This window comes from Manacus candei, unplaced genomic scaffold (assembly GCF_025592945.1).
Source record: "Manacus candei isolate 608988 ecotype Guabito, Panama unplaced genomic scaffold, ASM2559294v1 h1tg000546l, whole genome shotgun sequence".
Lineage (NCBI taxonomy): Eukaryota > Metazoa > Chordata > Aves > Passeriformes > Pipridae > Manacus > Manacus candei.
In genome coordinates, this window is record NW_026138594.1 from 21,369 (window position 1) to 32,022 (window position 10,654).

General features: G+C 69.3%; 1 protein-coding gene across 1 annotated transcript; it reads right to left on the reverse strand.

The window, feature by feature from the left end:
• Positions 1–120: 120 nt before the first annotated feature.
• Positions 121–10,294, reverse strand: FCHO1 (FCH and mu domain containing endocytic adaptor 1). Its single transcript, XM_051776488.1, is given in 29 exon segments — positions 121–370; positions 801–965; positions 1,047–1,111; positions 1,678–1,877; positions 1,989–2,121; positions 2,299–2,378; positions 2,380–2,455; positions 2,535–2,646; positions 2,734–2,839; positions 2,942–3,060; positions 3,294–3,917; positions 4,003–4,094; positions 4,199–4,241; positions 4,346–4,408; positions 4,533–4,557; positions 4,631–4,809; positions 4,906–4,960; positions 5,086–5,107; positions 5,601–5,673; positions 5,756–5,800; positions 5,897–5,993; positions 6,093–6,191; positions 7,255–7,359; positions 8,050–8,202; positions 8,282–8,423; positions 8,501–8,575; positions 8,663–8,754; positions 9,409–9,481; positions 10,154–10,294. Coding segments are annotated over 28 exon segments (3,090 nt in total). The 5' UTR covers positions 9,436–9,481; positions 10,154–10,294; the 3' UTR covers positions 121–347.
• Positions 10,295–10,654: the final 360 nt, after the last annotated feature.

Genomic DNA, 10,654 nt, shown 5'->3' on the forward strand with positions numbered 1-10,654 from the left:
CGTGGGAATCCTCCCCCTGCCCGGTGCCACCCACCCACCCCCGGGCACAAAAGGAGGTTATTAGAAAACAAAGGTTATTAGAAAATAAAGTGTTTAATAAAAGAGCAGCTCCTGCTCCCTTCACAGCACGGGGGAGGGCGGGGGGGGGGTCTGACGCGGTGACAGCCACGGGGAGGGGGAACAGGGAGAGGAGGAGGAGGAGGAGGAGGAGGAGGAGGAGGAGGGGAAAAGGGGTCTCCCACCCCGCAGCACCCCCTCCCCTCCCCAGCAGGCCTCCATCCAGTGTTTCAAGTTCACACAACCAAGGGGGAAGCCCGGGGGGCTCGGAGGGTCCGGCGGGAGGTGGCTCAGGACCCCGCCAGGTAGATCCCTGCGGAGGAAAGGTGGTGAGGAGGGGTGGGGGGAACATCCCTGGCACGAGGATGGGCACTGCCAAGTGGCCAGGGCTCAATGCCAGCACCAAGCTGGGTAACCTGCACCCTCCCGGGCTGGGCATAGCCCAGTGAGGGGGGACTGGAGTTTGGGGACAGGGGAGGGGACCCCACCCACCCCAGGGTCACAGGGAGCAGGGAAGGGACCCTGTGTGCTGCAGGAAGGGACTCCGGGCACCCTGGAAAAGGGATCTCATGCACCCCAGGGCCGTGGGGAGCAGGGAGGGACCGCTGTGGACCTTGGGGAAGGAACAGGGAAGGGACCCTGTGCACCTCAGGACACAGGGGATGGGGAGAGGACCCCCTACCCACCAAGGCTGTGGGGAAAGGACCCCACACCCCCGGGGTGTGCCCCCTCCCCAGCTGTACCTGTAGCAAACCTCTTCTTGACCAGCGACATGCGGTACCCGGTGCCTGCCAGCTCCACCTCCACCCCCGACAAGGTGCTGCCCTCGCTGCTGAACTGGGCGGCCACAGGACTGGGCTTACTGGGCCCCCCCAGGGGCTCCCAGCTGGCCGAGAGCCGGCCACAGCCTGGGGGGACAGCGGAGGGGTTGGGGGGGTCTGGCCCCTGCGCCCCCCTGCCCCGTGCCCTCAGGGTGGGCACGGACTCACCTCCCTGCCCCGGGGCACCGGGGACGTCCAGAAGCTTCCAGAGCAGCCTCTTCTCCTCCAGGTTCCTGCCGGGACACGGGAGTGCCCTCAGACCCCCAAAGCCCCCCTCCACTTCATCCCAAACCCGCCTCCCTGCCCTCCTCACCCTGGCAGCACCCTCATTTCCCAGCTCAGGGTCTCAAATTCCCAGTTCAGCATCACCATTTCCCAGTCTGGGGTTCCCCTCTCCCATCCTGGAGGGGTTTGAAACCCCATATCCTGTGTCTCCCACCCTGGTGGGTATTTCAGACCCCCAGCCCTGTGTTATCCATCCTGGAGTGGTTCAGGATCCCAGACCCTGCACTTCCCACCCTGGGCAGGATTGGGACCCCCACTCCTACGTTTCCCCACTCTGGGCAGGTTTGGGACCCACTTCCCACTCTGGGGGTGGGTTGGGACCCCCCCTCCTGTGCTTCCCACCCTGGGCAGGTTCAAGATCTCCAGTCCTGCCCCTCCCAGCCCGGTGGGACTGTGACCCCCAGTGCTGTGGGACTGTGACCCCCAGTGCTGTGTGTCCCCCCCCAGTGCTGTGTGTCCCCCCCCAGTGCTGTGTGTCCCCCCCCAGTGCCGGTCCCACCCCCTGTCCCGGTACCAGCTGGCCGCGGGCTGCAGGCGGAGGTTGGTGAGGGGCTCCTCGACGGGCAGCAGGACGTGGACGTTGGCGAGGGGCACGGGCAGTGCCAGGGCGCCGGCGTTGTAGCCGTAGTCGACGCTGACCCGCGTGGCCCCGGGCGCACAGTCCCAGCGCACGCAGAGCCGCAGCGGCGCCGAGCCGGGGCCCAGCCGCGAGAACTGCGGCACACGGGGGGCTCAGGGGGGCTCCCAGACCCTCCCGCCCTCCAGGGGGGCTGCTGGGGAGGGTCCCGGCTCTCCCCACAGCCAACACCCCCCCCCGGGGCTCACCTGGTACTTGAGCAGAGCCACGTTGTAGTAGGAGGCGGCCGGGCTCTGCTCCGCCTGCCGCTGCAGCTGCCCCGTCAGCGCTGCCATGTTCAGCCAGAAGTCCCTGGTGCTGGGGTCGCTCTGGGAGGGGTCGCTGGGGGCACGGGGTGAGAGGGGCACCCCCAGAACCCGGCACCCCCACACCCAGCTACACCCAGACCTGCGGGGACCACACGTACCCCACCGCCAGCCCCCCGTGGCTGTGCCCAGCCTCTCCCAGGGTGCCCGTGCCCCCTGCCCCGCCGTGCAGGGTGTCCCCGTGGCCCCCCACCTGTAGAGCAGGTCGGTGTTGGGCAGGAAGTGCTCGATGGCCCCCGTGTTGAGCAGTCGGAAGCTGAGCACGGGGGGGGGCCGCGGTGCCGCTGAACACGCGGACGATGCCGGCGGGGAAGGACATGGTGAGCTCCCCCGTCACCTTCACCAGGCAGCTGCTGGGGACAGGCCGGGGGTCAGCGGGTGCCCCAGGCAGGAGGCAGCGGCTGGGGGACCCCCGGGACCCCCCCGTACCTGTCGGCGTCGCGGCCCTTGAAGTAGGCGTGCACGTACTCGGTGAAGGCGGTGGCCACGGGCAGCGCGTCCTGCGAGCCCAGCACCACGGGGCTGGGACCCCGAGACAGCCCTGGGGGGGGCCAGGGGGCACAGGGGGGGGGGTCAGAGCACGGGTGGGACCCTCACCCCACGCCCCACGAGCCCCCCCAGCACCCACCGAGGGCCGGCTGGGACACGGCGAAGAAGCCGCGCTCGCTCAGGCTGGCGGGCGCCGAGTGCGAGGGGCCGCAGCTCCAGGAGGGCGAGGGGCTCAGCGAGCGGGACTGCCGGGGGAGACAGGGGCAGGGAGGGGGGGTCTGCGTTCAGAACCCCCCTGGGGGGGTCCCAAAGCCAGGCCCTGACCCCCCCCAGCCCCGGGCACCCACCAGGTCGCTGTTGCTGCCCACGGCAGGGCCGGCCGGCGGCCGCTTGGCGCGGGAGCGGCGAGGGGGGGCCACGAGAGGGACGTCCCGGGGGGCTGCGCTGGGCCAGGCGGGGAGAGAATCTGGGGGGAGCACGAGTAGGGGGGTGAGGAGAGAGCCCTGCCGTGGCAGGACACCCGGGGGGGTTCCTGCAGGGGCTCATCAGTGCGGTGAGTTGGGCAGGTCTCAGCTGGGTTGGGAAGGGGAAACGTTAAGGGTAAAGGGGGGGGGTAAATAGGGGTAATGGGGGGGCACAGGTAAGGGTAACAGGGGGCAGGGTTAAGGGTACTGGGGGGCAGATTCCCCCTCCACTCACCTGGCTCTGACTGCGACGTGGGGGCCCCCGACGTGCCCCCCTCACTCAGCCTCGTCCCCGACCCTTGGCAGGTCCACGGAGAGGGGCTGGAGGACTCCCCCCCACTCAGGGGGGCCGGCGAGGAGGAGGAGGAGGAGGCCGAGTTGGAGGAAGGACACGTCAGCGGGGGCTGGTCCCCCCCGGGGCTGCGGGGTCTGACCCACGGCGGGGGCTCCCCAAAAGGGTCGGGCGAGGGGGCTTCCCGGGGGGCTGGGCCGCTGAGGCAGCGGCTGCGGCCCCGGGGAGCAGCCCCCCCGTCCCCCCCGTCCCCCCAGAGCCCCTCGGCCCCGGGGCCGCCGAACACGGCGAAGTTGGGGGGCTCGGGGAGGCGGCCGGAGGGGCTGTGGGGCCGGGGGGCCCAGGCACCGGGGTCCCGGGGGCTGGGGGGCGGGGGGGGGTCCGGGAGCCCGCCCTGCTTGGGGAGGGGGCTCTGCGGCGTCCCCGGCTGGGGGGTCCAGGGTCTGGAGTCCGGGGAGGGTCCGGGCGCGGGGTGGGAGGGCGAGTCCAGGCCGGAGTCCTCCACGTTCTCCGGGGAGGAGGAGGAGAAGGGCGAGGAGGAGGAGGTGAGGACGTAGGCACGGGGGGCTGCGGGAGAGCCCCGGTCAGAGCACTGGGCGGGGGGGGGACGACACATGCCAGATATCCCCCATCCCGCCCCCCAAATCCTCACCCGGGAAATCCTCGGCCTCGAATGCCGACTCCAGGGGGGGCCCGAAGAGAGCGGCGGGGGGCACCGAGTCCGGGGGCATCTTCCCAGGGCCGCTGTGCCAAGGACAGAGGGGGTGGGCTCAGTGCCCACCCGGGACCCCCCCAAGGATGGGGGGGACCACCCCATGGCACCCCCATGTCTCCCTGACCCCACCTACCTGTTCACCTGTGCTGCGGGGAGACCCCTCCCTGTGCTGTCACCTATGGGGAGAGGGGACACTGCAGAGCCACTGCACTCCCCCCAAACCCCCCCAAATATCCCTGGGACTCCCCCACACCCGCAGGACCCCCCAGCCCAGCCTCACCCGCCGCCAGCGTCCCCTCGGGGTCCGTGTCACTCGGGGCCGGGGTCAGGGATGCCACGTGTCCTGCAGAGGGACAGGGACAGGCAGCATTAGGGGACACGGAGCCACGGGGACCCCAAAGCTGTGGGGTGGCTCAGGAGGGCTGGGACGTCCCCGGGGCCTGGCACATCCCCACGGTGACACTCACGTGACGACTGTCGCCTGACGGTGCCCTGCAAGAGAAGGGGACAGGGGTCAGATGGCCCCGGCGGTCCCGGGGGGGTCCCACGGCCCCTCCCAGCTCACCCCAATTCCGGGGGGAAGGATGAGGTTCCCCACGGTGGCCTTGAGCTGCTCCACGGAGGCCTCGGCGCTGCCGGGTCCCTCCCGGGGCTGCACCGGTTTGATGTGGACGTAAAACTTGCGCGGTTCGTCCTCGTCGTAGTCGGAGTCGCTGGAGGAGCAGCCGGGATTCTCCGCCTCGGCTGAGCCCCCACCGTCAAGGCAATTCCCGGTGCTTGGAATGCCCCCTGGACGCCCCAAAAATCCCCCCCCCCTCCCGCCCCTCAGCCCAAGGATACTGCGGGCGATGTCGGGGCGCACGGTGAATCCGTCCTCGTCCACCTCCGGGCAGCCCTGCGGGACACACCCGGACAGGCTCTGGCTTCCCAGCGCTCCCAGCACGGGAGTGCCCACGGCATTCCCGGGGCTGGCACTGGGATACTCACCAGCATTCCCAGGGCTGGCACTGGGGTACTCACCACGTCGTTATCCGGGGATTCCCTGGGGAGTGACGGGGGGAAGCGTCAGATGCCGAAGTGGGGAAGTGATGCAGGACGTGGGATGCGGGGATGTGGGAATTCAGGGATGCAGGATGCAGCATCTGGGAGTGCAGGGATGCTGGGGTGCACAGTATGGGGGGGTGGAGACACAGAGATGCAGGGATGTGGGAACCGAGGGACGTGGGAATGCACGGATGCAGGCACGCAGGGATGTGGGAATTTCAGATGCAGGGGTGCAAGGATGCAGAAATTCAGGGATGCAGGACGTGGGGTGCAACAATGCAGGGATGCAGGCACAGGAGGACACTGGGATGGAGCGATACGAGGACACTGGGACGTGGGATGCAAGGACACTGGGATGTGAGGACACTGGGATGTGGGATGGGAGCCCACTGGGATGTGGGATGGGAGCCCACTGGGATGTGGGATGCGAGGACACTGGGATGTGGGATGTGGGATGGGAGCACACTGGGACGTGGGATGCAGGATCTTACACAGCATCACGCTCCCTCTCCTTACGGCTCAGCCCAGGGATCCGGAAAGCTTTACTCCGGCTCCTCTTGGGTCCTGGGAAAGGGCGGGGGGGACACAGAGTGAGGAACAGCCCCCCCGCCCCCCAGAATTCCCAGCTGGATGCAGACGTACTTGCCTTCCTGCGCTGGAGCCAGCCGGTACTCGTCGAAATCCAGCGCTCCTGCCATGGATCAGGGATCAGCCCAGGACCGTGGGATCCACCCTGGCACGGGGGGGGGTCCCCCCTCCTCACCTGGTAGGGGTCCCCCCTCCTCACCTGGCCGCTCCCTCCCCGTTCCCTTGCTCTCCGCAAACCTCCGGAGCAGCATCTCGGTGCCGATGTTCTCCACGTTCTGCTTGAATTCCTCGTGGACCTGGGAAAAAAAAAAAAGAAGGGGTGGGGGGGACACAAATGAGACACAGAGGAAAAGGGGGGAACGGGGAGGGGGGGGGTTCACCCAGCTGGGCCCCACCTGCCCGATCTGGACGTGCGTGTCCTCCACCGAGTGGGAGTAGGAGCCGATGAGCCCCTTCATGTGGCGGAGATGGGCTTCTTCCACCTCCTGGAAGCGCTGGAGCGGGAAAGGGGGGGGGTCAGGAAGGGTGGGATGTCCCCAGGGATCGGCAGGTGGGCAGGGAAAGGGGTTTGGGAAGGGTGGGACACCCCCAGGGGTTGGTGTGCGGACACAGAGGGAAGTTTGGGAAGGGTGGGATGTCCCCAGGGCTTGGCAAGGCCGGGGTGGCACGTTCCCAAGGGACAGCATCCCCAGGGGAGGGTGGCCAGGAAGGGGGGAATATCTCCAAGGAATGGTGTACAGTCAGAGTGGCATCACCAGGGAAAGGGGTTTGGATAGGGTGGTACATCCCCAGGGGATGATATCCCAAGGGAAGGGTACTCCCAGGGACTGGCATCACCAAGGAGTGGGGCTCTGCCAGGCTGGCACACCCCAAGGGCCAACACCCCCAGAAAACTGGGATCATCCAAAGTGGCACTTCCACAGGGAATGGGGCTCATCCAGGGTGGCACATCCCCACAGAAGGATGCTCTGCCAGGCTGGATCATCCTGCTCCCTGCCTCCACTTCACCGGGAGTCTGAGGAGTGCCCTGGGCCCCTGGCTCCTGCATCCCACCCCTTCCCACCCTTCAGCAGTGCCCACCATGGGCAGATCCCAGCAGTGCCCCCATTCCCACCCCAGCAGTGCCCCCCCATTCCCACCCCAGCAGTGCCCCCCCATTCCCACCCCAGCAGTGCCCCCCCATTCCCACCCCAGCAGTGCCCCCCCATTCCCACCCCAGCAGTGCCCCCCATTCCCAGCCCAGCAGTGCCCCCCATTCCCAGCCCAGCAGTGCCCACCACGGGCAGATCCCAGCAGTGCCAGCCCAGCAGTGCCCCCATTCCCAGCCCAGCAGTGCCCATCATGGGCAGATCCCAGCAGTGCCCCCATTCCCAGCCCAGCAGTGCCCCCCATTCCCAGCCCAGCAGTGCCCCCCATTCCCAGCCCAGCAGTGCCCACCACGGGCAGATCCCAGCAGTGCCAGCCCAGCAGTGCCCACCACAGGCAGATCCCAGCAGTCCCAGCCCAGCAGTGCCCACCACGGGCAGATCCCAGCAGTGCCAGCCCAGCAGTGCCCACCATGGCCGAGTCCAGCATCCTCTGCTCGAAGTCGGCCCGGGCCGCGTTGTACTTGTCGACCGCCCTGCGCAGAGCCTCGCCCGCCTTCCGGGACTTGAGCTCCGCCTGCAGCACCCCCGGGGGGACAGCGGGGACAGGGGACATCCACGGGGACAGGGGACATCCATGGGAACGACAGGGATCGTCAGAGAGCGGACAGGGACCATCCATGGGGACAGGGACCATCCCAGGGGGACAGGGACCATCCACGGGAGTAACGGGGGATCATCAGGGAGGGGACAGGGACAGGGGTGACAGTGGGGACAGGGACCATCGGAGAGGGGACAGGGACCACGGGGGAAGGGACAGGGACCACCAGGGAAGGGACAGGGATCATCCCAGGGGGACTGGGAACATCAAGGATGGGACAGGGACCATCCCAGGAGGACAGGGACCATCAGGAAGGGGACAGGGATCATCCACAGGAATGACAGGGATCATCAGAGAGGGGACAGGGACCACTGAGGGGGGACAGGATCCACCTGGGGAGGAAAAGGGACCATCAGGAAGGGGACAGGGACCACCCAGGCGGGACAGGGACCGCTGAGGGTTGAGACAGGGACCACTGGGACGGGGACAAGAACCACAGGGAAGGGGACAGGGACCACTGCGGGGGCACTGGGACCACCCCCAAGGCAGACAGGGACCATTTAGGGGGGGGTCAGGCACTATCAAGGCAGGGACAGGAACTACCATCAGGGGACAGGGACCCCCAGGGAGGGGGTCAGGGACTCTCTGGGAGGGGGGCTGTCTCACCTTGTCGATCTCCTTCTGGCTGGTGCCCTCCTTGCGCAGCCGCTCGTACTCCTGGCACTTGCTGTGGTAGCTCTCCTTGGACTTGGGCAGCAGCTGGGCCACCCCGTGCAGGAGCTGCACGGCCTCCAGCGTGCCCGACACCTCCTCCTTGGACTGGGGGGGGGCACGGCGGGGTGGGCAGGGGGCTCTAGGGCACCGGGGAGGGGGGCAGGGGGGGGAAACAGGGCAGTACCTTCTTGTGCACCCGGCCCTGCTCCTCCCCATAGCGGGAGATCTCCTTGATGAGGTCGTGCAGCTTCTTCATCAGCTCCAGGTGGCACAGGGCCAGCTTGTCCGAGGAGATGCGGAAAACCTCCCACAGCGGCGCGAAAGTCCTGGGGGGGGGTTGTGGGGAGGATCAGCGGGGTCCCCCCCCCCGGTCACCCCGAGGTGCTCCAGACCCCCCTCGTACCCCAGCTGGGTCCCGTTGGTGGCCATCTTCGACAGCTTCACCATGGCCTTGGCGTAGTTCTCCTCGATGGCGGCCCTGGGGAGGGCAGGGGGGGGCTCTGGGGGTGGAGCCAGCGATCCCGGGGACCCCCCTGCCCACCCCCACGGTTATCCCCCCCGGTACCTCTCCCGGACGAAGTCAGCCAGCTCCTTGGTGGAGATCTGCCCGTGCTTCATGTTGTGGTAGAGCACGTCGAAGCCGTGGTTCTTCTCGCCCTGCCAGGGGACAACCCCCCCCTCTGTCAGCTCCCAAACCCCACCCAGCACCCCGTGGCTGGGACCCCCACCCACATTCCCCCTCTCCCAGGACGGTGCCACCACCGGGAAGCAGCATTTGGGGTGGCCTGAAGCCCCCCCCGGGGTGCACAGGGGGGTGCTGAGCCCCCCACCCTTCCCGGGATGCTCCCCGGGGAGCAGAGGCAGGAAGGGCTGGGCTGAACCCCGGCGTTCCTGGGGGTTATTTTGGGTGCCCCCCACCCTGTGGGGGTGGTTCCCCCCCTGTCCCAGCCGGGCTGGGGGTGCAGGTGGCACCACGGGGGGAAACTGAGGCAGGAGGAAGAGGAAGGTGCTGGCAGCTGCCAGAGCCCGGCAGAGACCAACCAGGAAGCACCGGCCAGGCGACTTCCCCCTGCCCAGGGCACCCGGGAGGGCCGGGGATCCCCAGGGAGGGGGGGGCAGGGATGGCACCGCAGCCGCGAGACCCCCACCGAGACCCCCAAGCACCCCCCCCATCGCCCCCCCCCCGCAGTTAATTTGCAGCGTTAACGAAGGTGTCAGGCCCTGAAAACCAACCTCTCCCCAGGGTGGGGGGGGCCCCTGCAGTGGGCCCAGAGGGTGGGGGGCACCCAAGGGTGGGGGGTCCGGGCTTACCCAGAAGTGCTCGGTGAAGTAGGACATCTTGGAGGGGGGGGCGCGGGGACCCCACAGATCAGCTCCCAGCGCCCTGGGGGGACACCAGGACCTCAGCGGCGGGGTCTGGGGGTGCTGAGCGGATCCCCCCCCCCTCCCCGCACCACGCCTGCACGCACCGCTAATTATCAGTTTTCCCGGGAAAACGCAGCCTCGTGACCATGGAAACCGCAGGCTCCCCCCTGCCGCCCCCCCCCTCCTCACCGCGGACCCCTCCCCAAGGTGCGTGTCACCCAGGGGTGCCGGGGGGGGGGCTGTGGAGGGTCCGGGGGGGGCCCTCGGGGCCGCGTTCGGCCCGACACCAGATACGCAGATCAATAATAAATGAGCGGCTGCTCCGTGCGGCGGCGGCTGCTCCCACACCCGGCCGTGCCCGTGGCCCCCAGCCCCCCCGAAACAGCCCCCAAAAACACCCCCCGCCCCGCCCGGGGAGCCCCCCGCCCCCCACAAAGAAGGACTGAGGTGTCCGGCCCCCCCACCCCTCGCCCTCCCCGACCCCCAAATGTGCCGTGCTGGGGGTCACCCAGGGGAGCAGCCCCCCCAGCACTCAGCGGGGGGACCCCATAGCTGAGACCCCCCGGCTGTGCCCCCCCCCGGCTCTGCCCCCCCCCCGGCCCCGCTCCCCATCATGCACCGCAGAAAAACAGGAAACCCCGAAAATTCGCGCCTCGCTGGTGCCACGGGAGGGCCCCCCCCGGCCACTCACCCTGGGCTCTTGGGGGGCTCGCGGGGCCCCCCCGATCATCCTCGGCGCGCCGGGGGTCTGGTGGGGGGGAAGGGGGAGTCAAGGCACGCGGCAGCCCCCCCAAAACCCGCTCCGAGCCCCCCGGATCGGTCGGTCCCTCCGCACGGACTCAGCCACCTGTGTCACGAGCGGGGCGGGCTCAGCGTGGCCCCCCCCACTTCCCCCCTGTCAAAGCGTGGGGGGGAAGAGAGGCGGGGGGGTTGGAGGGGGGGTTCAGGGCCCGGCGGCCCCCCCCCACCCCCCCGGGGGTGGCCGCAAACGCCACGAACCCGCCGCCGGCCAAAGTCCCCCGGGGGAGGGGGAGGTGGCCGCGGCCACCGAGTCCCCGAGCGGGACGGGGGGTGCGGGGCGGGGGGGCTGCGGCAGAACCCCCGCTGGACCCCCCCCGCGCCCCCCGCCCGGGCGAGCTCCGAGCACCCGCAGCCGTGACCTTCAGCGGAGCGCGGGGGGCGCGGGGACCCT